At 38.8% G+C, this 27,699-nt stretch overlaps 3 protein-coding genes across 6 annotated transcripts; all 3 read right to left on the reverse strand.

Annotated features, from left to right (window-relative positions):
- Positions 1-714: 714 nt before the first annotated feature.
- Positions 715-4,106, reverse strand: Skp2 (S-phase kinase-associated protein 2). Of its 3 annotated transcripts, XM_070298028.1 has the most exons (7): positions 3,436-3,703; positions 2,947-2,996; positions 2,559-2,864; positions 2,203-2,488; positions 1,684-2,120; positions 1,416-1,543; positions 715-1,330 (listed from the first exon to the last, which is right to left on the reverse strand). In XM_070298028.1, the coding sequence occupies exons 2-7, from the start codon at positions 2,985-2,987 to the stop codon at positions 981-983; spliced, it is 1,548 nt and encodes a 515-aa protein (XP_070154129.1). In that variant the 5' UTR covers positions 2,988-2,996; positions 3,436-3,703; the 3' UTR covers positions 715-980. The 3 variants fall into 3 exon arrangements, with proteins under 3 accessions (XP_070154129.1, XP_070154127.1, XP_070154128.1); XM_070298026.1 differs by lacking the exons at positions 2,947-2,996; positions 3,436-3,703 and adding an exon at positions 3,923-4,106; XM_070298027.1 differs by lacking the exon at positions 3,436-3,703 and having other exon boundaries at positions 2,947-3,072.
- A 1,070-nt stretch (positions 4,107-5,176) lies between these two features.
- On the reverse strand, positions 5,177-12,685 carry LOC138934090 (uncharacterized). The gene is made up of 3 exons (XM_070297525.1): positions 6,490-12,685; positions 5,474-5,618; positions 5,177-5,392 (listed from the first exon to the last, which is right to left on the reverse strand). Exons 1-3 carry the CDS (start codon positions 6,623-6,625, stop codon positions 5,257-5,259), a joined length of 417 nt encoding a protein of 138 aa, XP_070153626.1. The 5' UTR covers positions 6,626-12,685; the 3' UTR covers positions 5,177-5,256.
- Positions 12,679-27,699, reverse strand: LOC138934089 (MAP kinase-interacting serine/threonine-protein kinase 1). Of its 2 annotated transcripts, XM_070297524.1 has the most exons (6): positions 26,657-27,699; positions 19,532-19,666; positions 16,509-16,865; positions 15,836-16,406; positions 15,505-15,743; positions 12,679-15,423 (listed from the first exon to the last, which is right to left on the reverse strand). In XM_070297524.1, the coding sequence occupies exons 1-6, from the start codon at positions 26,709-26,711 to the stop codon at positions 15,287-15,289; spliced, it is 1,494 nt and encodes a 497-aa protein (XP_070153625.1). In that variant the 5' UTR covers positions 26,712-27,699; the 3' UTR covers positions 12,679-15,286. The 2 variants fall into 2 exon arrangements, with proteins under 2 accessions (XP_070153625.1, XP_070153624.1); XM_070297523.1 differs by having other exon boundaries at positions 12,679-15,743; positions 26,657-27,698.

The following is a 27,699-nucleotide window of genomic DNA, read 5'->3' on the forward strand; positions in this document are numbered from 1 at the left end:
GACACGTTTGCAAGAGAGGCACGAAAAATCACTAGACCGATGACATAAAAACATAGGTGGTTGGGCGCGTTCCACTCAACAACCGCAATGCTCGTAGTATCATTTCATCCTTGTTCACCGAAAGTTAAACAAAGACAGACGATGCTCGCGAGCATTGCGGTCGTTAAGTGGAATGCGCCTGTTGTATACGCATAACTAATCAACTTTTGGTTGATCGCTGCCTCCTCCTAATTGGTTCACCCAGTAAAAAAAAAAAAAAAGCATTAATCGCCGTGATAATAATTGCAACGTATGCAAACGGCACACTTCTAGAAGAAATAACTGATATATAAACTAGTATTTTAGATACAAGGATATACATAAATGAAAAGAACAAAACTATGAGAGATCGATTATGCCATGTTATGATAATCTCTTTGAACAAAGAGCAATGTGTAACCCAATGTGTATAATTTTTTACTTAATAGGTATTAGATTAGGTATATGTAAATTAGAAACGTTTCTTATAACATATTTATCCAGCCACACTTAATAATTTTCTAAGATCTTTACTTGTAAAAATCAATATATAGCAAAACAATAATTGTTGACAAAATTCAATAAATCACGATCAGAAGCTTTCTGTAAATAAGACGGTCTCGCACAGCCGTGATTCTATATCTTAAATATCAAAAGTACACACACAAAATGTTATGCTAAGAATATTATATATATACATAAAGCTTCTAAGAATACCTGAGCAACAGTTCAATATTAAACTTTTAGAAAGGAACACATTATTAACCTTAAATGTTTATATATATCTTACTCAAAAAAAGAAAAAAAAAGGATTGAAAATACCTCTCAAAATTAAATTAATTTTATCAATACAGTATTCAGTCTGTTTGCAAAAAGATACAGTATTATAGATCGATTTTCCTTTGGTAAAATCTGTTTCTTGATTTATTATGAATTGATGAAAATATTGTCTATATTTGAATTTAATCTCTAACTCGGAGACCCCAAATACTGGTTCTTCGAATACCGACCGTTGGTCGTGCGACAGAACTGTAGAGGTATTTGTTGATTTCCGGCACTTCACGGCAATTGGCTTGTAATGACTTGAGCACAGAGTCCGACATCAAGCCGAAAACGTCTAAATATAATAAGTACGGCAGATGAGCTAATCTTATATATGCAGACTGCGGAATGCTGTAACAACGGCTCAATGATAAGTGTTCCAGTCTTGAAAAATTTAATAAATTATGAACAGTGTGGATTGTAAGCATGGCACAATCACTCAAGTCTAATTCTATAATATCTGGACATCTTCTTGACAAATTTTTCACATCTGAAATTAAAAAGAAAAAAAATATTTTTTTAAATATATGTTTGTGTGTGAAAGGAGATAAATGATACGATTCATTCATACTTACTATCATCAGTCATTGTTTTTCTACAGCCCGCTAGATTCAAGCGTATAATGGATGACGGCAGTGTTTTACAAAGTAAAGTCATACATTCGCTATCCAAGGAACACCATGCCATATTAAGGACAATTAAGCTGAAATATAATTTATCAATCATGTATATATTGATTGAAAAACAATGTGTACATATATATATATATATATATATATATATATATATATATATATAGAGAGAGAGAGAGAGAGAGAGAGAGAGAGAAATAAGTAATCTTACTTTTTGAGCTTCGTTAAATCCATGATACATCCAATGTTCATATTCTTGCACATTGTAAGATTCAAAACTTCTAATTCAATGTTTTGACTAATGGCTTTACAACAGTCTCTGTTCACTATACAATTTTCCAGTGATAACTTTTTCAGATATTTACATTTAGATAATAATGCAGCTAAACCAATTGGCGAGATAACTGCCATGGATAAATCCAAATATTGTAATTTACTAATGTAAGAGTTGTTGAAAACTTCACTGCCCTCACAAAAGATAGGATCCGCGATCTCTGCTTGCGCCAATCTTAGAATTTGTACCCCTCGAGGCAATATATGACCTAATGTGCCCTTACTTAAAACCTTACTACTTAGATCTAATCTAGTCCATAATGCTTCGTCGCGAGCTATTTGACACCAACGTTTGCATACAAACATAGAACGTACCTGCATGGAAGAAATAAATAATATGTACAATTATGGGTTAAATATGTATGTACAATATTCCAGATTATAAATACTTTTTTACCAAACATTTTTTAGGTAACCATTTTAATATCATCAAAATTATTTCATCCGATAACTTGTTAAACTTGTCTTCTCCTTCGATGGAAGGTTTCCTTTTTTTCCTAAATAGACAAAAATTATCTAAACAAGTTTGCTCATTCTTATCGGCAGAAGCATTCATTTTTTCTTTAGTTAAGTTTGCTTTTAAATCCCCAAAATAATCAGCTTCCATTCTCGAAGAATAGCCAGATTCATTTTCTACGCCACCAAAAATAGCTAACTCATCCAAATCACATAAATCTTGCATCCTGTAAGAATAATTCAAGTGAAAAATAAATAAAAAGACACGAGTTAAGATAGTTTCCTTTTCTTACACACCTTTCTGCATTAACAGTTTCTGAACTAGAAATTGTATAAACTTCTTCTTGATATTCAAAGCCGTCAGTTTCATCTATCGGTGATTTTTTGTTATTAACTAAATTCGCTGGTAAAATTATACAGTCTCCAGATGTTTTTTCACAGTTCACTATACCATCTTCCAACATACTAACTCCCATATCTTCTAGGATTTCAGGTTCTATGAGACTGGCATTTCCAGAGTATGACCATCTTGTATTTTGAGACTCGCTGTTGACAGTACTGTTTAAATTGTTATTGCACCCGTCGTCCAAGCGTAATCGCTTGCTGCAAACATAGAAGATTCATTTCAGTGTAACATATACACATTGCCTTATTTATAAGTTGATTACAAATAAATTATATGAACCTGCTCCACCAGGGTGATGATAAAGAAGAATCTTTATTCATGACTATTTTCTACAAATATATATATGTATATATATGAATTCTTATATTTGCCAAATTTTAATATTAAATTCTCACAGCAAACTTTTAAAAAACTGGACAGGTACTGTGAATAAAAAAAGGAGATATCCTTGGGTCTTGCAAGCTATATTAGATATTAATCATAGAGATCGCAACGTGATATATTCATCGCATAAAAAAAATCGCCTGTACTTCTTACAGATTTATATAATTCAATTGTATTTTCTTTTATGAAAGACATCTTTTCACTAAAAATAATAACATCTATACATAACAGCAAATATATAAATTTCATGAACATATCATAATTCACACAATCACAAACAAAGGAGGAACAAACAACAAAAAAATGATATTCTATGTAGATTAATCTTTGCTCCAAGTTCACGTCTACCGAATACGCGTGATGTGTCGTTATTTATTTTCGTACAGAACTTGTTTGAGATATTCAATTTCACACCAGCATGTAAATTTCTTCAAATAATTAAAACTAATCACTAATGAAAACACAAGAGAAAACTCTGAAGTAACAACTGCAAGCGTGGCAATTTCTCGATAGCGTCAATTCTCAGCCATAATATCGTTATATCGAGTTATATTACGCTCGAAAACACAACAAAGCAGCAACGATCGATCGTGCTTTCGATGCTATTTGTGGCGTCCCTTATGGTGTAAGGGTCAGATCAGGTCAGAAAAATAAAAATGTATTTCTGGGAGAGGAAGGAAGAGAGAGAGAGAGAGAGAGAGAGAGAGAGAAAGAGAAAGAGCTCTGATGCTTTCAATTTAACCTGTGGCAACTAGCGAACACGCGCGGGTGGGCACCTGTCTGAGATTTCCCCTTCCTCCCCCTACCCTCCTCTTCCTCACGAAAAGCAACAGGATGAGAGAAGTTTTCGCAGAATGAAAATTTCCCTCACCTCTCAGGCGGCGAGAATTCCTCCGATTTCGACAAGCTGGCCTCTGCGTGGAGTCGCGTGTGCCCAACCACAGCGGAGTTCATCGTCTTTTTCTCTACAAATCGTTTCCCGCGGACCACTGGCGATACGATCGTTCACTAACGGCTGCCGGTAGCGCACAACAGCGGGCGGACGGATCCGAGAATACCGGGATATGCCGCGATCGCTCCGGCCCGCGGCCTCTGGTGACGACTGGCAGGTTAACGAGCCGGCGCGGCGAATTGCGGCCGCCGATTGGTCGGCCGCGAAACGGCGGGAACGCCGCGATATATCGAAGCGATAAAAACGCGCGCTCGCGCCTGCGCGATGCGTGACAGGGCGCCCTCTTTGGCGCGAAACGGCCGTGGTTACGCGCGCTTTCCTTTGTCGCGACTTCACACTCGACGACTCCAGATAAATTTCATATCATTTATTATTACTATTATCAGATATTAATATATATCTTATCACGTACGCGACGTTTTGCCAACTTGTCAATGTGCGCTTATTTGAAGGAAGAGGTACCTGTTTTAACTATAATTTAGATCTTTTTTTCCTTTGTGTTTTCTAACCATATTTCGAGCGTGTGTTAATTTGATACTTTAACAATATTTTCTTGTTGTCCTTTCTTCAATGATTCACGAGATACGACTTGGAAAGAAAGATGATGAACTCCAACGAAAAGGCCAACTTGCCGAAATCGGATTCTCACCGCCGAAAGATGAGAGAAATTTTCATCCCGCGGTTATTGTATATATTCGATCGTAATTTTCCTTTCTCTTTTATTATTAGCTTTTATACAAATATTTGAGGCTTTTATTTTATAAATTATTTGTTAAGAAATATATAACATATTTGACGTATGTACTATATAAAGAGACATTTTTCCTTTAATAAATAAATGAATAAAAGATCGGTTCTTTCTCGATATTATTCATATTATTCTTGAAAAAAACGTTCGTATTATTATCTTAAATTGATCAGATAACGATATTTTCATTATATATGTGTATAATAATCACGTGAAATGTGAAATATTGTAGTAAGAGAAAACAGCGCGCAAGAATTGAAATGGGTAAAGATAGACAAAATATGGAGATCCATCTGTAAAATCGAATATTCTTTTTCTAAAATATGCAGAATTAAAATGTCTATCCTGATGTAATAAACTTGTTGAGAGAAAGAAAGATCCTAAAAGTACAAAGATTATTATAATAATCAGTATATATTCCGATTTAGACTATTATCACTGAAATACAATTATTATACGTCAATACCATGATGAATATTTTATAATATCGATTTATACCCTGCGTTCATTGTTTACGACTTTTCAAATTTCGATCCTCGGCGTAAATTTTCATCTGGAAACTCACCAGGTCTGACGTTCTCTTATGAAAATTAAATCGCGTTTCCTTCGGTTGTATCCCTTTATCGTGCCACCAACCGTAACTGGAAATTGTCGAAATTAATCGTTAGAGCGATGAATGACTAAAAAATAGATGGGATAAATTGTCGAAAAATAAAAATTACGTGTGACTGGTTAACAATGGTGATTGGTAAAGATTCCTCGGATTTCTATCCTGTTCAGCAGCGATTCTCTCAATCGTATCGCTTACGTCTGCATTCCGAGTGTCCTCGAGTTCCCTCGAGTAGAATTTCGGCGTCACAAAGTCCGCTGTAATTTATTTGTACCTCGCGTGCGCATTTATTCAGGTTGTATTATAAATATTTGTATGCTCGATTCACGGGAATCGAAATCAAAATGCGACTTTATTATAAACAAATGTTATTAGAGAGAGAGAGAGAGAGAGAGAGAGAGAGAGAGAGAGAGTTGTGTGACGGATAAATATATTTATAATTTACATGTAAACGAGGAAATTCCTCTTTCAATTTCTCTATCATCTTTTTTGTATATAATATATCATGATTTATAATATTATATATATCAGCAGACGAATTAAAAATATAGAGATTTAATATCGTTTTGTACGTATAATAAAGGAAAGTTATTAATTAAAAGGGAGAAAAAAAAGTTGATTTACTAAGAAGACAATAAATTAATTTACGCCTCTTTTTAACCGTACAAAAAATTATTAAATTAAAAAACTTATTCGCAAATATGCATAACCGATTTATGAGTTTAAATCTTCCATATACATGTAATACGATATAATTTCTTCTTCGTGAAATATGCTCGTATGCTCTTTTTAAGAGTATATTTTGAACCTTCTTTCTTATTTGACAAGTCGATTAAAATCACGTAATCTCATACCTACGAAGACTCGTTGTAAATTAACTTCGTAATGAGAACTTCTTTATGTGGGAGTTTCATTAATTTTCAATAAGCAGCTCTGTGTGTGTTAGATTTAATATGAAAGCTTCATAAATTTCTATTACTGACATATGTCATTTGAAATCAGTACATCACAAAAAATCACCGGATCTTTCTAATCGCGGATTCTTCGACCGAATTACAATTCGTTTTTTTGTTTTTTTTTCCCCTCTCCATATTCATAGGACGTATCTTTAACGATTTTGTGACATACCGTTTGTTTTCGATATGCAAGTGTTGGATCTTCCGGTTTGCTGATTTTTCGAGAAACACAGTTTAAACGGTGGCCTCTCCAATTTCCTTGACGTTACCGGTCTCGAGTCGTACGAATTTGTTTGCCGTTCGGACATATTTTTTGGAAATACGATGACGAACTTCCGTCCCGATTGTCCGCCCTAACAATACACCACTGAGTGTCTCCGCCTAGGAGTTAAGGCTATCGAGGACGTGCGTGCTGCGACGTATGGGAGTCCCCTATTTGATCGATATTGCCTGCGAAATAACATTGTTGGAAATAAGAAAACGCGGGTGACAAAGCGTCTTCGTCTCGAGAAGAAACACGAGAATCGTGTTGCGCGCTTATAATTTTATATCAAGCTAACGTTTTCGCGCTATATTTCTGACAGCTGTAAATAAAATCCTCTATAAAGAGTGAAGAATAATACGCTACGAGAAAATGAACGAATATTATAGATTTCTCTATTATAGATTAGGAAAATTTCAAGAAATATAACGATTTTTCATATTTGCCTCTCTCTTTATTTTTTTCGGTTTTTCCCATTAATAATTCATATATTCCAGTAAAGTATATGGCTAATAATGGTTAAATCTGACGCACCAATGTTACAAATATCTCGACTCTTTCGTTTTCCTCTTATCGATCTTAATACCTGTCCTCACCTCTTATCGTCGTTAACATCCGCGCGCTATCTCTGTTCACGCCTCTATTTGCCGATTTTAAACGTCTACGTTTCAATGAATAAAATTTTTGAGAAGAGAAGAGGCGGCTGTTCTCTATGTTTCTTTTTTTTCTTTCGCACGGGAAAACGAAAATCTCTCTCTCTCTCTCTCTCTCTTTCTCGATAAAATTTTGGTCTTGCTCACGTGCTCTCTCTGTCTCACACACATACTCTCAGTCTCTCTTGTACTTGTCGTTCGTTTTCTCGTATAATACAAAAGAAATATTTCTCTCAGCATCCTCGTATTGACTCGCAATTATCGTAGGACGTTACAGTCGTTACGTTTCTTTACGTACAATCTGTACGCGGTAATCACGTCTAATCAAACTCGCTTCGCAACTTCGTAACGCTCCATAAATTCTCGGAAATCGGCCATTGATATAACGTTAATTCACGTACATCGCCAAGTACCATGATCACCTCTCTCTCAAGTCCCTCGTACTTTGTTTAGTATCGAAGAATTAAGATCGATTACATCACTACTTCGGTAGCGGTGAGAGATGGTACAGTGATACGAGAAAGCTCGCGATATGACGTACATTACATGATGATGTCTTACTACGGACATGCTACTGATACATGACGATAACTCCGTTGTTGCGTAATCGAAGAGTATATGTAGCAATTGGAGGATCACACCGTGCGATTCTCTCACTCTTTCTCTTTTTCATAGAATAGTTTCAAGATTTATTAACAACAAATCTCGTTAATCTCGAAACCATGTAACTGCAATTAAACATCGGAAAAGGTCAACAAGGTAGATTCTTACGCGATCGCTGGTTGTTAATTGATATAGAGGACGAATTTCCTTACGATTTTATCACGGAGAGCATCTCGAGTCCTTATAGAAAAATATTTGAAATCTCGTCAAGGATACCGGAGAAGGATTTTAAGGTTCGCTTCCTGATCATTTTGTCATATAATGGAAAGCGTGTTGCGCGATCGGCAGTGTTTCTTCCGGAGAAGGATTATGTATCTTCCCTCACCGATTTTTTTTTTTTTTTTTTGTTCCTTATGATTAGCCGTATTTAAATTGTATATCCAATTAGTATCCCCAAAGCTATAATATTTTTCTATAGGATGTAACTGATCTGAAAATATCCTTCAGCTTTCAATGGCTCTTTTCGTTGTCGACTGAGGCTAGTGAAATGCGACTCTTTATTTAGTCCAAGAAGAGGATAAATCGGCATCGTTTCCGAGGAACAACAAAAGGATGGATCAATAACTAGAAATCCGTCGGATATATAATAATCGAATCTTCGTATCTTTAATAAATCGGCGAACTCTGGGGCAATATATCTCTCTATTCTTTCTAATGATTGGCCTAAAATCAAGCAATCAATTTAAAGTATAAGAACCGAGTTTACGGAATTTCGACTAATTAAAAATAGGAAAATGCCCTAAGAATAAAGAGCTCAGGATACGTCGATTCGACTCTATATATCCGTCCAGTCACTTTCGCCGATGTACAGAGTGTTCTATAAAAAGTGTAAAAAGTATTGATATAATTTCTCGGGATAATTATAGTCGTACCTCTGTATTTTTGGCCCATCGGATCTCAAAGACTTTTTCTCTATTACTCTTAACATTCTATCTCACTTTACTCTTATTCCCTCCCTATTTTTGTTCCAATGCACGTGCGCACAAAATGAAAATGTCATCTCTTTTTTAAATTACGCACATAACATTTTTATTCTACGTAGCCTGAAGATGGCAAAAAATAAAGGAAAACAGCGCAGGAGAAGGTATTTAAACGAAAGCTAAGAGTTAAGAATATAGAGGTTCGACTGTATCTCGGGGAAAAAATATCACGACTATTTAGAATAGGAATACATTTCACTTATGACTTGTTTCTTTTGCTCGAAATGACCATCCCGACGAAAATTTTCGGCGCTCGTTAGGAGATACCTCCACGTATCTAGATGTTAACACGAAAGTTAAAGGATTTGTACTCGTATATACGCTTGTGGCCGACTTAAATGTCGACGCGCAAGGACGGCGTGTACGTACGAAATTAATTATGATCTCTCGGCGATCTCTCACGTCAATGTGCTCTGGAACCGCGACCATGTCGAATACATTGTCCCTGCCGAAATAGCGTCAGAAATCATTTTCAAATCGATCTGCCCCGATATATCCTATTTAATCGAGTTATAAATTTCTCAATTTTATCCCTACATTCTACTTTTAACAAATTCTTTCGACATGGACACGATTTTACACAAATCTATCTATGTCTTGAGCTAAGACCTTTCCTCTAAGTTATCGTACATCTTTATTAAAGAGATCGTGAAACGTTAATCCTCGGAGCCTCAAGAGCAAAATTTAAGTTTTCAGATTCCGATGAAATATATTTTTTGGTTAATATAACTCGTTTCGTATTCCGTTTATCAATAAAATTGGCCTTCCGAGAATTAATCGCGGAAGAAATTCAACATTCTTTCTTATATGCTCGCTTATGTATCGTATGTTGTATCTATTGTATATATATAATCGTGATCTCTCTGAGATTACGATGGAACGAGATTAATCTGACTGAGCGTCTCGATTCAACGATCACAAAACAATGGCGCGGACTTTATCGTATGATAAATAAATTGAGAAAATAAAAATAAGTGTGATCGAGGGATGCGTGTATATGTGTATGTGTCAAGGAGAAAGTACGTAATAAAGTAAATTTTTTAATATTTCACTTAAAAAATATACATTTTAATGATCAATCATGAAGGATTAATGACAAAGATTTTCTCTTTCTTCGAATCACGCCATTGCCTGGTTGTTTGCAATCAGATTTATGGATAATTCGAGTCGTAGGAATTGTTGCTCGGGAATCGAAACTAACTCGCCTTATGTCGAGTATATTTTTTTTTGTTTTTTTTTTCCTTTTTGTTTTTATAGACGCGACGATTATGAATCGTGGAGCAATCAACATATTTTACATAGTTTAGATATAATAAAGGTTCTTTTGTACGTTCGTAATATCCAGTCTCAACATTTACATGTTTCGCTAGGCTAAAACGCGCGCCACTTAAATACGAATAAAAGTACGTCAAAAAATTAGCGCCTCCTGCTCACTGCTCCTATGACTTGCGATGTAACATTTAGAATCCGACAATCGCTCCCGTTTACATACGTGAAAAAGATACCGATGACGCGTAAATTTAATTTTATCGATCAAATCTTACAATAAAATTGAAAAGAATTTCAATTCGTTACATTTTCTTTACAAGAAAAAAAAAAAAAAAAATGCGCGTGCTGAATATTTTTCTATAACAGAATGGAAAATCGTAGTGGGCTCGTTATCAAGTGGATTTTAGCCTTTGTTTTCAAACGTTTTCTCTCTCTCTCTCTCTCTCTCCCCCCCTTTGGCTGAACTGAAGAGCGATTCCGGTTTACAAAAACGTCTAATACTAAGCAGTAAGATATCGCACCAAACGCAAGAAATGAAAGAAAAGCTATCGCATCCCCCGATATCTCTCTCGGGACAATTTCAAACGAGAGAGCGATCAAGAATGCGATACGACCGCTTTCCTTTCTCCGCAATCTCCATGTCTTCTCAACCGTGTCAAAAAAATATATCGTTATATATTCTACATACAAGTGGGTATGAAAAATAAAAAATATTTTTTGGCCATTTTCCGTTTTATAACAATTTTTTTTCTTGGGACGCGTGGAAGAAGGGATCGTGTGACATGGGAAAAAGAGATTCGGCGGTGATCGGTTTGGAGGATGAGGAATGTTTCGATTATGAGGATACGGGGAAGGGAGAATTGATTTTAGAGAAGGTTGTGAATAGGGGACGTCTTGTGTTTGAAGGATGAAGGGACAATGTGGAAAGATGCGGAAGGGAGATGAAGGGAGTAGGATAAAATTCAGGGAGCGTTATCGATCTACTCTTTTTAGGATATAGGCACTATAGCTACTAGATAAATCTTATTTACATTCTGTTTTTTTTTTCTCTTACTATCCCACTCTTCGATCGATATATCGACTACGATTACAAGAATATGAAAAGTGCAATCAAAATCTGTTCGTGTCGAGTTGCCGCACACTCCTTTTTTTTTTTTTTAATTTTCCGACAGACTGAATACTCATCTGAAATTAAAGATCATCGGGCGATGATCTTTTACACACAAGTGCTTGATAATATCTCTATTTTTTTCTTCTTTCATAAAGAGAAAGATGCGCTCTCCTCTTCATAAAGATATGCGAATTTCGCGGCAGAAAAATGGCTCGACAAAGAGTGTGCGGGCAGAAAACGAGAGGAACGAGATACGATGCATATCATTCAAGATATATGATGTGATCATTTTTCTCGTTCCTTTTCTCAGAAAAAAAGTGTACGAAATCTTTACTCGCTCCCCTCGCATCGTGACTCTGTTCTTTCTCGCTCTAGGATCTTCCGTACTATATGGACGCGATGGGTACGACGTGAACACGACACGAACCAACGTCTTTCACGGATTACATCCTCCTTCGTTATAACTTCCGCTCTGCAAACGACTTATATAAAGATGGGTATACACTTAGCGAACGAACACCGAATGAACAGCGAATGCGAACGTCTTGTGAAACGTTTTGAACGTTTATCTCGCACGAATGGTCTTTGATGTACCGCCTTATGAGGGAATCGAGCCGAATGCGAATCGAACGTTCTGTTTGCATTCGCTTTGGCGTATATATCTGCTGAATGATAACAACGAACGTTCGCATTCGCTAAGTGTATACCCACCTTAACACTCACTCTGCATAATACAGAGAAGAAAATGAGAATGATAGCGTTCGCATTTCGCATGTATGTAGCTGACCGACCGCTGTGCTATACCGAGTACTCAAACATTATATGGTCCAACCACGGCGCGCGAAAAGCATTATCACAATATTTCAATCTTCAAAATGATTATATTATTTTTATTAAGCTCTCATGATGCATGTATGTGTATATGAGCGAACAAAAATCTATTAAAAATTGATTCGCTCGTATCGAGAGATATATGTGTGAAAATGTAAAAGGATTAAAGTAAACAACAATCTGATACTCTGGTCGGTATGACTCAGCGGTACCTTTATGCTATATAAACTTACAACAAAGTGCTTTTTTCCTCTTAAAGGCTAGTAATTAGTTTCATTTTTCACACGCTTCTCCTTTATTCGTTCGCAATCTTACACACATCCGCGCATACATACACACACATCTAATATACTCTCGCGCTTTATTATATAATCTTAAATTCGTTACGCTTACAGATCTGCGTATTATGGCCATTTGTATATTTTTTTCTTTTCCTTTTATATTTTTTTCTTTACGTTCTGCACACTTCAACATTTGCACAATTTATACTCCATACACTTTTATATACTCTCTTATATTTATATATATTACTTCTCTCCTCTTTCGTTTCTTTCTTTTGAAGAGTATTCACTTATACATTCGAGCTTATATCGATACTTCATACGCACGCTCGATACAAAAAAAATCTCTCTCTCTCTCTCTCTCTTTTCGCGATCCGATAAAAAAACGATAATGAACAATTTTGAAGCTTTTCGAGCGTACGCTTAATTGCTTGACATGAGTTGTATATCGTATGGAACTTTGCGCAAAACAAAGGAAAAAGACAAGGGAGAAATTAATTTTTACGATTGATAAATTCTGACATGCTAAGGCTGATTAAGAAACAAAGTATTTTTTTTAGCTTTGCGCAAAGAGGCCGACAAATATATTATAATCTTTCAACATTTTCTCTTATATAAGAGAACTCGCATTGTATATTGCTTTCCATACCTCTATATCGTAGCTCTTCTATTTACACGGAGATTTTCATATATATATACACATAAACATACACATACATATATGTGCATACATATATATAAAATCTTATCTCCACCCGCGCGAGCGCTATAAACACTAATTTTTATCTTATTGGTACTTACAAAGTACAAAGAAGACAGAAGTTGACAAAAGCCATATCTGCTTACAGCAAGCGAATGACTTTCTAAGAAAGTTTCCAATGATGCAATTTTAATATACAAACGCATATTATATTACATTCGCAGTCCTCCTAATCTTCTCTCTCTTCTTTGTCAAAATTACAAGATCCCGAAATCCTGAAGCGAATGCTGACGCAATCGCTGATATTAACATTGTGGAAGGCCTGCGCTCTGTAAATCTTACACATACAAATAGCTTTTTATATTTTCTCCCAGTTTTCCAACTGTACGAGCATATATTTATGTAGAATAACGTACGCAGCGGTCTCCCAGCTGTCCTGAGTAAAATCGGTCCATCGCATCAGCAAGAAGTGAATGAGAGAAATTCTTTGCATATGTATTTTTTTCTCTTTAAAACACGTAATAAAGCAACAGAGAAATAATAATAGCGGAACGAAGAAAAATTTAGAATGCAAATAATTTGTAGAAAAAAAGATATAAAGCATTATCGTGACTTGGGTTAGCATTATATATAAAACAATTTTAAGGTCAATAAAGCTCTACGAAAATATGTAACATTATTATCGATAAACGTTATCTCGTGATTTAAGCATAAAAATGCGAAATTGTAAACGAAACTAGAGCGACCATTCTTTCTTTTCATCCACTTTCGCGCTTCCACTCTTTGAATGTCGTTTTGAAATCTTGCATTGACTTACGATCTATCGCATTTCTATTAATCTATATATGAGCAAACTATAATCTGCACCTGTGGGCTGAGACACATTCACTCGTTTATTCCGTTCGAAGATATACATATACCTACATACATACATACATACATATATACATACATACATACATACATATATATATATGTATACACATATATATGTATATTATGGCTCGAATATACTTGAAACAATATCAAAAAAGCAGTAAAAGGAACATCTTTTTGCCTTGCGTCAGTTGTCTCGATTTTTTTGTTTTTTTATTTTTTTAAATTCTTTTTAACTGAAGGGAATTCGCGAAAAAAAAAAAAATAATTTACGTAATAAAGCATTCGTGCGTTAGAGTAGCACACGAACTATCACGATCACGAGGATCTTCACTCTTTCTTCTTTTCTTTTTTGTTAATAATCTGTGTACACACGTGAATGCGCGTATGTCTCAACGTACGTGTCTGGTATGTAGCGAAGGGATAAGATTGCGTCAGAATCGACGCTCAATGTACTCCCGAATCATCCTCGGGATGTTTTGCAATGTTGACTCGTTTGCATACAAATGCTGACATGTGGATGAGTAAAATATTTGAACGTCGATTTTCTGCGGATGATGGTGATATAATGTTAGATGCGCGTGTCGTGTAAATAGCTCTGTACAATATGTAACAATATATGACTGCGTGAATAATGAGCAACACGCAGCGAAGATTACGCGATGTTTGATGAAATCAGATTTGCTTTTAATTCCAAGATCTATTCGCGCGTAATGTCAAAGTCAAACTGCGATATAATTATCTTAATTTGTTTTGCACCGATTATGTAAAATGTTTCTCTTACATACCACAATGTGCATTTTATGTACGTGCACGTTTCAATGTACACTTACAAATGCATATATTATGTTGCAATCAAGATTTACATTCTAAACAAATATCTCTTATTTTACATTTTTTATATATTACTTTAATAGGTATGCTATGTAATATTACAACTGTAATGTCACGTTATTAATAAATTTGCAATTAATAGGCGACAACTGGAATTTTATCTTGGAAAAAAGATAATCTGGTTGTCATCAAACTGTCTGCTAAAAAACCGAAAGTTTAAAACAAAGGAAGCTTACAGCTACTGAAAAGAAAAAGAAAAGATAACTGTGAGATATTATTTTCGAACAATTTTCGCGGCGAAAATACTTTTTATTCGATTATTATCGCTATCGTCACTACCGTAAATGGATTGAGCCTATTCGTTATATTCGCGCAGAATCAGAATCGACTTACGCTACACGTTAGCTTCCTAAGCCATTGGAAAAAAGTATTGTACATCGTTTGCGTCCTCGTAACTACAAAGAGATACTATAATGAGAAAGAGCGATCGGCGGTACTACTGCGACCTCTCAGCCACTCGGAGACGCAATTACCGCTTTACCAGTCTGACGTTCGAGTAGATCGGAGCGTGCCTTCAAACGGCGTTGCATCAAACGACTCTCGGTCGGCGGTGACAGCCCAAACAAATTCTGCAGCGAGTCCTTGCCTATGACGCGATTTTTACCAATGATCTTAGAATCGTTCAGGTCGACGCTAGAGCGCACAGAGCATGACTTTTGTCGCGTACCATCAAATTCGCTAGAGGAATGCGTCGTCAAGTGCTTGCTGTTCTCGGACAATTCGCTGCTCGAATCGGATATGTGACCGTACGGATGATTGTCGTCGTCAGTCGACGATGTAGACAGTCTGGGTTCCCGGTTCTCCGCCAGCTCCTCGAGGTTTAGAGAGAAATGCTGAAGTACCACACGATTCACAGCCATTGCGGACTCAGCGAATGCTGAGAGTTCTCTTGCGGAGTTGTTCCTCCTAAAGATAAATTGCAGATGCGTTACATTTAAGAATAAAACGACTGACGGAGATGGAGAATGAGAGATAAACTCGACTTTGGGAAAACTTACCTTATGATATGGGGTGTGGTAAGTGATCGATCGCCAGTTTCGACGGAAGTCGGTCCGGGATTAATCCAAGGATGTTTCAAAATACTATCGGCGCTGAACCTCTGGTGTGCCTCTTTGACGAGTAAGCCCCTGATTAAATCTTTCGCATCCTCGGAGATGCATCTCCACTCTTTATCGGGAAACTCGTATCTACCCTCCTGAATACTGGTGAACAGCAATTCTTGACAGGCCTGACAATTCTCCCCCCTGCCCCAGCCGCAATCAGTGCCGCAGTTGCCGTAGAAGGGCGGATAGCCGCAGAGCAGAATGTACATGATGACACCGAGGCTCCAGAGATCGCAACGTTTGTCGTAGTAATTGGCCTCGCCGATGAAGGCCTCTACTACTTCCGGCGCCATAAACTCGGCGCTACCCACCGGTGTCAAAAGTTGCGGCGTTGCCACAGGACTAGACAGCGAGTTGTTGAACTTGATACCTGATCCAAGATCAAAGTCGCATACCTTGATCGGCGTCAATTTGTCCGGATACACGCACAAGAGGTTCTCGGGCTTGAGATCCCTATGAGCGATCCCTGAACACACATACAGAAGAGCGTTAATCAATATTTTGTTCGACAATTCCTATTTTACTCATAGCTCGTTAAATTCGCTTCATGTTTATTATTCAAAATTACCTTTCTTATGAAGAAAGTCTAGCGCGCTCGCAATCTCTTTGACGATTTGACTCGCTTCTCTCTCGGTGAAGTGAACCCGTTCCTGAATTCTATTCAACAATTGGCCACCGTTGATCTTCTCAAATACGAGGTAGAACTTCTCTTCGTCCTCGAAGAACTCGATTAGCTGTATAATATTTGGATGGCCCTGGCAATGGTGGAACGTCTCGACTTCCTTGAACACCCTGGCACGCGCGTGTCCGGGGATCTTGTCGATGATCTTCACAGCGTACTCGAGATCCGTGTAGAGGGACGTACAGGTCTGGACCGAGGCGTAAGCACCCTCCCCGAGAACTTCTCCGGTCAGCTTGTATAATTCTATAACAACAATACGAGTTTTACATGCTCATCTTTCGAACCAAATAAGTTTTATTAAGAGAAGGAAAAAGGAGAAAATAAAAAAAAACGGTCTGGATGATTTCATTTTGACGAGTTTCGCAAATCGCTCAAATTTCTCAAAAATTATTGGAATGAGAAATATTGCACCCTTTTCATTCCGCGAATGGACCAATATACAATGGATTCACCGCGATGAATCGATGTGATATTCATTTGTCGTGGAATTGCGCGTCGTTCCATGAGCATGCGATCGACGGCAATTATGTCGCATCGCGTCGTATTGTCACTTGATAAAAGAGAGAATCCAACATCGAATCGATCGGAGACGCTTTTCTTTCACGGCTCTTTTTTTATAACGATTCTTCGACATCTACGCATCTTTGACATCTAACGAGAGAACATCTGTTTTCCCGGAGATGCGCAAGAATCTCCTTCGCCAGTCAGAACAAATTCCAGGAATATTAGAAGAAGAAAAAAAATCAATTTTTTTTTCGACTACGCGTTCCCATCATGATTGTTACGCCCAATTATCCCTGGATTCAGATAGGCTGCGTCTCTCTTGAACGCTCAATGCGCGTGACAGCGCGATGTTGTCCTGTTCTGACGGGCAGTCAATGTCAAGGTCGAGAGGGGGTGGCCGAGATCGGAGCGTGGAACGTGGAACTACGACGCACATACACCGAATTTTCCCTCTCTCTCGGAAGTCCGCGACCGGAGCTATCGCGCGGCTCCTTTCCTTCTCTTCCTCTTGGAGGACCCTCCGTGCGTCTCATACCATCCGTGGGTCCATCCCTACCCCCGTTCGAGCCTACGTTGCCGCGTCTCCGCGTTGCCCGCGCGCATCCCGCTCTTCTCTCTTCACCCCCTCTTTCAACCACTTCTCGCTCCGATTATACGGATACAGGCGAATGGCAGCGTCGCTAGCGCCTAGCAACCAGAAGCCGATAATATGCCTCCGCGAGTCTTTACCTCTCGCGTTCTCTGTAACATCAATTTTAACAACGAAACGAATATAGCGTCCAGTGCGAAAATTGCGCGTTCGTCGACCCACGTATGTGCGCAATAATAGCTTTCTGCGATTTACCTAGGGAAAATGATGTTACGACGAAAAATCGATCGCTCGGTTTAATGACGTGATCATTGCTGCTAATGGCATGATGTTTGAGAAACATTGTCTTTGATAATTTAACGATCAATGATCCGCAGATATAGAGTATATAAATTTCGACAAACCTCTCTTTCTATCGACCTTAGGAATAGTATATATATGCTGTATAGTTCCAAGAGGGATTGGAAGTTTCTCGAGCCGAGCCGGGGCTCTCGAATCGATCACATGAAATGACGCATCAGCCGAGAAAATGTAAATTTGATCTGGATGACGTTCGACTTGAAAATTAATATTTTTTAATAATTTAATATATATAATTAGAAGTCTCTCTCTTGTCATTTTAATTTCATCAAACGACTGAGATGTATCGATTCTTCAAATCGAACAATAGATTTACACTTACGTTTTTAATAAAAATAGAATTAATTTTGATAACTTGAATTGTTTAAATTCTTTTATCCCTCAAATAATGTCCAAGAATATGCGCGATTTCAACTTTAATATTTCCTTAATTACAATTATTTAGTTTTAACATACTTATCGAAAGTTTTTGTAAGATATTATTTTTATCCCCGCTAATATAATTGAGCGAAATCGAAAACAATAATGATTATCTTTTTGGAATTTTTTGACTCTTTTACAAGATTCAATTATTTTAATAAACTGATTAAAAAATATTAAGTGTGTGTATTATAAAATACATTAATTAATTACAATCGGTACGTTACGACTTGCAAATCATCCTCGTCGCGCTCTGGAATCGAATAAATTGTGACAACATTCGTAAGAGCGAAAACTCGTGCGGAGAGCGAATTCGTGGCTCTCCGTGGGCCGTGTATCGATCGTGCGAGCGACTCCGTGGCCGAATAACCGTATTTGCCAGCTGCGCACAACTCGGATTAAATTCCGATCGCCCGTTCTTCTAGAGACATACAACACCAGTTTAGAGGCGTAGAATATTAACCGATCTCGCGTATAAATTGATATTTCTTTTTTCGGATTACGTTAAAAATTCTGCGGATAAAAAAAGACAGAGCTGATCTTCGCCGTTCTATCTCGGGAAAAAATTTTCTGGCATTATTATAATTGTCACTTTGTGAGATAACATTCTTGCGCAGGGAACGCTTCGAATCCCTCTTGATGGGAGAGGGGCGAAGGAGAGATGTAAATTTCCGGTGTTTATAACCAAGCGACGGGTCGCGTAAAATTCCAGGCCGCTTGCGCGATCGATTATCGCCGTTCCGCGCGAGTTTCTCGAACGTTCCAAACACTTGTCCAAGGTCACACATACCTACGGAGGAGACTACTGCAAAGTCACCGTAGCGAGAGAGGTGTGCTACGTACGAGGGGTGAGTGCGTATTAGTTATCGGAAGATAAGTACGGCCATTCTATACGTAATTCCCGGTCTCTTTCTCTCTCTCTTTCTCTATCTTACGATAGGATTCGGAAGATTGCGCAAATTTCTATAGATAAAGAAGCGCTAGAACTCTCTCTTCTTTTCTTTTTGCTCGACGCCGATCTGTGCCTCCAATTTACCTTGGAAGCAGGAGGATACTACGGATGAGCCGGAACGTCTCTTCCTGCGTCTCTTGCGTCTCGCCTCTTCCTGACGAGCTTGCACCGCGCTCATGGACTCCCCCGTCGAAGCTACATCCCGGCAGGTGCCATCGCCTAAAATACACAAAGACTTATCGTTAGTTTAAAGTTCGGTATATAATCTTTCTCGAGTACTATAATGTTATAAATATACAATAATTAATCTTCCTTATACACATTGCCATTAATAATAATAATAAATTAATTAATAATATAAATTTCTTCCTTTTTTATCCAATCAACCGATTATTATTTTGCATTGTTCTTTATCAACTTCCTTTGTTAGATATATAAAATTATAGTTTTATTTATTATTATTGGGATTAAATTTTATCTAAATTCTTCATTTTCTATATTTCTCATTATTATATATTTATATTGTTTAAATAAAAATATTTAATAAAGAAAAATATACAAAAATTAAAAAATAGAAATATATGTAATAGCGAGAAGAAAAAAAAAATATATAATATATATATATATAATTTTATTTTTATTTTTCAAATATTTGATAAACTTGAAGGAAAGCTCAAGGAGAGATCGTAAAAATCAAAATTTTCCATCAACACTTCCTTGCTATGTAACTAATATAAATAGAAATTCTCCACACGGTCTCTCGAAATAAATCTAATTTAAGATTAACGGTTAAGAAAACCGTACCTTTCCCAACGCAAATGTGCATCGTAACGATGCGTGTTTGAAGACATCATGGTTGCGCAATGTGGGTATGTTTATTTTTGTGAGCAAAGTAATTTGCGGTTCGCCACACGTGACGAGGGCTCGCATTATCGTTTATTATTGCAAAATTATCGACGTCGCGTTATCATCGCGCGGCTCTTATTGTTAGTCACATTCCCCTCATCCCCGCCCCATCTTGCGATAACTCTCCGCTGTCAGATACAGGCCGTTTAAAAGCCAACATCCGTTCGCATCTCGCGGAAAAGCAGACGCGTAATAAAAATCAATTAGTCCATTGATAAGAGAGGCAAAAAGAAGAGATACTATTCTCGAACTATAACGAAAGAAAGGATTATCGCGCGCGCGCGTCGCATAAGGGGAGGGAACCTTGCATTCATCGGGACGACGCTGTCTTTATGAATAACCATACTCTCATTAGTCTCGAGGAGAGGTTTAAAATAATGCCCCCATGCGCCGTTATAATTATATCGCCCCAATAGACTATAACGTGTCTCCGGCTATTTGCAACGCTTATCGTAGAATAATGCGCTCGACATGTGTCGATTATATAATTCATGCGAAGACTAAAGGTCCAAAAATCGCGCCGGAATAAATATTGTAAAAGTATAACTATTAAAAGCGAAAGAAATAATATTTACATCGCGTTGATTGTCGTTTTTTTATTTGTCTCTGATGGCGAATATTTCGGGGCTCTGACAAATATTTTACGGAGACAGTATAAGCTTCCCCGTGTGTAACGAAACGGAAGGGCGGAAGGGACAAGGCCCGGGGGAGATTGTGGAAGGGGGTGCTGCCTCGATTATATAGAGGAGGCCGTACTTTTGTGCTCCGGTTGGAAAGCGCGTAATCGATTCAGCCGAGGTAAATGAAGATGGGGAACAATTCCCTCCGTAGCCGCTCTGGCATAACAATGCTGGCTTCTAGAAACCTCTGGAGCGTTTCTCCGTTATCCGTTGCGAGATAGATACCGTTCCGATAATCATGGAATCCAAATAAATCGTACGACGAAGATCTTTTAATTTTTCTCGACAACGTTTTTTAAACGCGACGGTTTGTCCCTTTAACGTTCAACAATTCGATCGAAAGCGAGCTCGAATAATTAAAATTAATTCCGAAAAATTCATCCTTGAAATCGTCAAATTTGACGAAAACTATTTCGCACGATTGTCGTTCGTTACAAACGCCGTGTATAAATAGATGCTGGTCTCTTCGCGCTTTCTAATTCAGCTAAAAATGGACGACTGTCGGTCGCTGATACGAGCTCGTGCGGAGAGTTCGGCGTTTCCCTCTCTCGCGCTGGCAAAGTTTACTCGCGCGAAGGCGAGACCTCGGTAACCGGGTACACGTTATTCACGACCCTCGCGTTAACCGGATGAGATGTACAGCGGACATTTACGCGAGATGCGTATCGCTACAATCTACGAAATAAATATCTACGGCGTTTCCGCGACCGTTCTATCACCGGGTGTCTGCGTGTGCGGTGTTAAACAGATTTGTGCCAATCATATAAAGATCTTTTTATGATTAAATTATATACGATCGCGGGAATATTAACAGTATTATGTAAAATCTTATCTAAGGCCAAAATTTTTCATTTCCGTTAAAAGACTTTCATCAGATTGATCCTTGGTGATTACGACTACGAAGGAGAAACGAAATTTAATTATACATTTCGATGAAAAATTCTATCGAAATCCCGGGGAATAAAACTCTTTTATATAGATACATGATAATAAGGCGAGGTTCGAGAGCAGTTTCGTCGAGATAACGCAGTAGCTAATTGCAGCACGCGTATTAATAACTCGCGGTGTCTCTCCGCGGGCGATGCGGAAAGGATGCGTGCTGATTGTGTGGGCGGAGACCCCCCCCCCCTCCCCCCCCCCGATGCACCCTGATACAAACGGCGATGAATAATAAAGTAACATCGCCGAGACTCTCTGTGCTCTCTGCCACTCACTCCTACGAGAGCTGACACACTCGGGAACTCGGATCGCTCGCTCGCGTGGGTCGAGGAGAAATCAGATCCGAATCGAGAACGAGCCCTCCTCGACGCGTAACTGTAAGCCGCTCTCGAGACCCCTCTCTTATTGTCCGTGATAATCGCAACGATCGATCACCGGGGAGGGGGGGAGGAGGAGGAGGAGGGGAGGGGGGGGCCTCTGTCAAAGTATTTACGTCAGCAAATAAAGAGAGAAAGAGAAAATAAAAAACGTGAAATTTGACCCAAAAAAAAAAAAAAATGTCAATTTGATTTCAAAGTTAATATTTAATTTGCACGATAAATGTTTAGCTCGAGTAATTCACGATCAGACAAAAAGTCATTCAATAATCAATTCTCATCGAATATTCATTGATCGTCACGTGGAGAACGTTCGGATCGTTTTATTGTAATTGTCATTCGACGCGCGTTCGCACTTTGTGAGACAATAGCCAACGGCTCGAAAGAGGGACTCGGATTTCACACGGATCCAAAAATAAGCATAACGACGACGATGATAGCACGAACCGTGTCCTCCCCCCCTCACCCCCCACACCCCGTCTCTGTCTCGGAAAATCCCTCCGAAGAGGGGGCGCCCCGTCACTTCTTTCTCTTTCTCTCCGGAAATATCCGTGTTTTTCGAGACGAGGGAACTTCCTCTTCGACCGAATCTCGAATCTCTTTGAAATCATCAATTATCGGGGAGCTGCTTCTCCACCTCGCCGCCCCGTTCATCCCGACCATTTTTCACGCGTCATCATATAATTTCGACGAATGTATTTTCGTACGTCTCGTTAACGCGACGTTGTCGTCGACGCCGACTTGCAGCACACACACACACACACACACACACACATCGAATTCATGAGAGTTCAATGACTGACACAGAAAAGGAACGCCGCCATCTTAAGCGTGATATACGCACACGATAATATTTCATCCGCGCGCGCGCTGGTGATTACGTGAAAATCGTCATCGTAGGGTTTCCTTTATATAAAAGATGCAATCGACGTGTAAATGAGATCTTCGCAATTGGAAAAAAAAAAAAAAAAAATTAATCTCCTAAATCGCGAAGATAAGAATGTTGTCCTCGTCGGAAAATATTATTGAAATATGTTAATTTCAATTTTATGATTTATTATACTTCAATTCTCTAGTTTGTATTTTTATTTTGTTAATGTAATGTTTTTTTCTCCTCTTATCGATGTAACGGACTCTCCCATATATTTTGCTAGCTAGATCAATGAATAAATAGATTAGCAAATGTCAATAATAAAAAAATAATAGATCGCATATTCCAGATCGCGAGATCACAGAAGTCTTACAATGACCCGAAACATCGAGCGTGCATGTAACGAGTTGTCTTACAATTAGCCTCGATCCAGGACCTACGGGAAGGTGGTACACGACTGCCACGTAATAATGTATCATTAATAATCGTACATAAATTAAGCGAACAAAGCGCGACGCTACACGAACGTCGTCATCCCAATTATAGAGGGGGTCAGGCGGAAAAGGGAGCATGTAGTACAATCACGCGACGTGCCGGAGCGTGACTTTTAAATTTTTTTCTTTTTTTTTTTTAGCCGTTATGGTTACGTGAGGCTGCGCATACGTGATGCGGAAATTCACGCGATGAGAGTCCCGGACTTTTTCCATTCCTTCGAATAAACATCGGCGCCCGCTTATTCGGCGAGCGTTTATCATTTTCCACCCGGTAGATTCGTCCGATCCAAGAGTATATAAAGATAATTGCGTTCCTGTTTACAGTGTCATCGATCGTGTATATTTGCATCGTCATACTGTCATTTTATATCGTCCTTATTATCCCTTTTTTTATTCTTTTATAGATATCGTCTGTTTTTTTTTTATTCGATAATTTCTTTCTTTTTATTCAGACGAATATCTCGATCAATTTATTTCTTTTATCGATAAAGCGCTAAAAGCTTAAGAGAGCCCAATCTATTCTATCAGTATGAAAAATTGATATTTAGCAATTTTTTGAAGATTATTAAAAATTAATCTTTTTTGACATTTTACACATGTTTTTACTGACGTTTAAACAGCATTGACAGTACTTAACGTATTGTTTAAACGTCAATAAAAACATATGTGTAAAACGTCAAAAAGATAAATTTCCAATATCCTTGAAAAACTTTCTAAGAATCATTATTTTTCATATCGCTAAAGTGGATTAGGTCCTTAATCTAACTTCAATTTTGATCGACGCGGGCCCTCGCGCGAGACGCTCTTTGTTCCATCGTGTGCGTTTCCCTTTAAAAGCACGCCGAACTGACATGCGCGCGCCGGGACCCTTTCTCTCCCTACGTTCTTTGTTGGATCGCCCTACAACCGATCCCCCATGTCTCTCCCCCTAAACGAGTCGTGGATCCACGTCGTGGCGCCGAAACTCCCGAACCGCACCCCGCTCGTGTATACCGACTACTAACCCACTTCGTTCTCCTTCTTCCCTTCGCCCCGCCCTCTCCCCCCCCCCCTTCCCTATCCCGAAAAAATAATCCACCGTGCCAACGACGCGTCGCTCGGAAACGACGTTGCAAAACCTAAAAGGCGCGTTTCTCCCGTCCCGAAAATATATCCCTAGTTTGCATCAAGGCGCATAATCTTCCATCAGCGAGATTTGATCCAAAGGCGAAATAATTTCGCTGACAAAAAAAAAAATGGAAAAAAATTCAATAGAAATATTCTCATATTTATATCCTATTTCCTCGTGGTATTTTTTTTTTTTTTTCCTCAAGTAAGGAGAATTTACTGATCATGTATCCGGACGGACTTTCGATAGACAATCAGGAGGTAAATGTTGTCGAATTACAGTGCAATTATGCATGCGGAACGCGCATAATTTTTTTTCGTTTCGTCATTTTATTATAAGTAATAATGCGGATAAAATATCGCATAATTTAGACGCAGGGATTTTTTTCCCTGATAGGGGAGAGGTGGCGGGGTGGGGGGGGGGAGGGGAGGGGAATTTCCGCTTTTAGAAATAATAAAGACGGTGCGCGGTATAATAATTAGCGGTCGGCTCGGCTCGATTGACAAGCGATTAAAGGGAGAGAGCTCTCGACAGGATACGAAAGTGTTTATGTAAACACAGGCGAGAAGCCCGTGTATTATTAGAACGACGTTGCGGAATACTTGATTGTCATTATTTGTCGTTCACGCGAACAGGATCTTCAATTACAATATTTTCTCGAAACGTCGAATTCCCGTTTATAAATCGGACATCCAGTATATCGCATCGAAAAATCTCGAGGCGCGAATATTATCTCATTCGCACGGTGGCAATAAAAAATCGATATACTATAATAAAACAGTAATCGACACACAAATGGGAGATTTGTTTGCCACGTCACGATTATTAGACGCATGACGAAATCTGTTTTTGCATGTTCCGTCAAACGGAATTGACGAAAGGATCAACGAACGTGGCTTGTCCCGGATTATTAACGAATACTTTGCTTATATATATATAATTTCCATTACTTTTCGAAGTGAGGGGTAAAGGGGAGGGAAAGGAAAGAAAGGAATAACTCGTCGTTTAATAGCCGGTCGACACGCGAGTGTCATTCGCCGATTTTGAGAAAGCTCTCTCTCTCTCTCTCTCTCTCTCTCTCTCTCTCTCTCGTCGATTCGACGCGTACTTCGTATTCACGACGCGATTTCCGCGACGAGAGGCGAATCGTTAAGCAACGCGAACACTTGTCTAAGGTATTCTCGTCGCGCCTCTTTTTTTCCATCAAAGATTCTCGAGCGCGAAACTTTTGATCCTCCTCCTTTCTCTTTCTCTCTCTCTCGAAAACGCAAATCGCGAAGCACATCACACACGATATTCGTTCTCCTCCTCTCCCCCCCCCCCCCCCCGTTATATCGGGTCGTTACACATCGACCGGTGAAAATGGCCGCCGCCGACTCCTTTTAGTTTAGCCGGTTCGCAAAACAAACATGCAATATACAACGAGATGTTTCGTAACTCATCACCATAAATTTGGCGACGAATTCTTTGGGGCGGGTTCAAGATCTTCTTCTTTTTCTTCTTCTTTTTTTTTTTCACCGCAAAGAATCGACAAGATTAGATTGAAGAAGAGCAAAAAAGACTTGTCATTCAAACGAACAAGTATAGATGAGAAGATCGTACGATCTTTAAATTGTCAGACAAATTTTTCGTAATTTAATCGTACGGATTAAAAGGGAGTTTAATTGTAAAAATATATATAATGTGAGAAATGATGGAAAATTGTCGCTAACGAATGCTGTGTGAGAGAAGCCTCGGAGAAATGAGAATTGCATTCGGAAGAAAATCGAAGGTCCGGCGTTAAGAGGTCGCGAGTTGTACGTGGAATACTTGAAGGAAAAAAAATTATTCTCACCTCGTCCGGCCTCCTGACTGCCGTCCTCTCTCTCCTCTAGGATCTTCTCCACCATGTTTCCCTCCTCTTTACGTACTCTTCGCTCTCGTCGAACGATTCCCGTCCGGGAAAGAGATCGTAGAATATTCTGGTGGGTTTCTCACTGTCGAGAAATCTGTCGGAGCGTACGTTGTCCGTGCTCTCGTTATTCACACCGATGTGGCAATAATTATAAAAAAGAGTCAGTAGTATATATACAAAAAAGCCTATCCACTAAGATACTGATATAATCTCCTTTCGGAGCGCTCTCTCTCTCTCTTTCTCTCTCTCTCTCACACACACACTCGTCTCCGCCTCTCTTTCTTCTCCCGAAGAAAGTCGATGTATATCAGTGTCGATATCACAGATATAAATAAATATATAAAGCCTATCTCTCTATATATGTCCGCGCGGGTTGTTCGTCCTCCTTTTATCGCGAAAGACGATGACACGTCCACAGGTGCTGATGTTGTCGTTTTTTTCTTCTTCTTTTTTTATAAATACTATCACAGACTTTGACACTGCACTTTCTCTCGGTCGGTCATCCTCCTCCGCGCGCTGATTTTTTTCCCTTCTCTCTCTCTCTCTCTTTCTCTCTCTCTGCTGGTGTATCTCTCTCTCGCCTTCTTACTTATAGCCAAGAAGCGACCAAGCCTTTTCACCGATGAGAAGCTAAGCTCGTCGTCAGCCTCTCGCCAGAACCTTCTCCGCGATCTGCTCTCCGCTGCTATCTTCTCTTTCTTCTTCTTCTTCTTCTTCTTCTCCTCCGCCTCCTCCGCAGCTTCCCCTCTGCTAAAGGTTTTTAATCGAATATATCGGGCCTTTTCGCACGCGAAAGTCCCGCGATGGTCGTCGTGGCTCCGTCGTCGCTATCGCACAACTTCTCGCACGTAGCGGCAATCGGGCTCGGAAGCGCATTAAAAACCCTTCGTCTAACACCTAACACATCTGGCCTCTCTTCCACATCCGTCCCTCGCTGCTCGGCAGTTGGTTCCCGACTGAGCTCTACAAGATGGCCGCTCCGC

The sequence above is a fragment of the Polyergus mexicanus genome, unplaced genomic scaffold (genome assembly GCF_030449975.1).
Source record: "Polyergus mexicanus isolate NDT 795.1 unplaced genomic scaffold, iyPolMexi1.0 SCAF_6, whole genome shotgun sequence".
NCBI lineage: Eukaryota > Metazoa > Arthropoda > Insecta > Hymenoptera > Formicidae > Polyergus > Polyergus mexicanus.

What these genes read in the sequence shown, in the direction of transcription:
- LOC138934089 (XM_070297523.1), bottom strand. Translation starts at nt 26,711, where the DNA reads ATGGTGGAGAAGATCCTAGAGGAGAGAGAGGACGGCAGTCAGGAGGCC. An exon ending in AGTATCCTCCTGCTTCCAAG is followed by an intron (nt 16,866 to 19,531) that starts GTAAATTGGAGG and finishes TTGTTGTTATAG; the next exon opens with AATTATACAAGCTGACCGGA. An exon ending in AGACTTTCTTCATAAGAAAG is followed by an intron (nt 16,407 to 16,508) that starts GTAATTTTGAAT and finishes ATGTGTGTTCAG; the next exon opens with GGATCGCTCATAGGGATCTC.
- LOC138934090 (XM_070297525.1), bottom strand. Translation starts at nt 6,625, where the DNA reads ATGTCCGAACGGCAAACAAATTCGTACGACTCGAGACCGGTAACGTCA. An exon ending in TTGCATATCGAAAACAAACG is followed by an intron (nt 5,619 to 6,489) that starts GTATGTCACAAA and finishes AATAAATTACAG; the next exon opens with CGGACTTTGTGACGCCGAAA. An exon ending in CCATTGTTAACCAGTCACAC is followed by an intron (nt 5,393 to 5,473) that starts GTAATTTTTATT and finishes GACAATTTCCAG; the next exon opens with TTACGGTTGGTGGCACGATA.
- Skp2 (XM_070298026.1), bottom strand. Translation starts at nt 4,005, where the DNA reads ATGAACTCCGCTGTGGTTGGGCACACGCGACTCCACGCAGAGGCCAGC. An exon ending in GGTTACCTAAAAAATGTTTG is followed by an intron (nt 2,121 to 2,202) that starts GTAAAAAAGTAT and finishes TCTTCCATGCAG; the next exon opens with GTACGTTCTATGTTTGTATG. An exon ending in AAAAACAATGACTGATGATA is followed by an intron (nt 1,331 to 1,415) that starts GTAAGTATGAAT and finishes TTTTAATTTCAG; the next exon opens with ATGTGAAAAATTTGTCAAGA.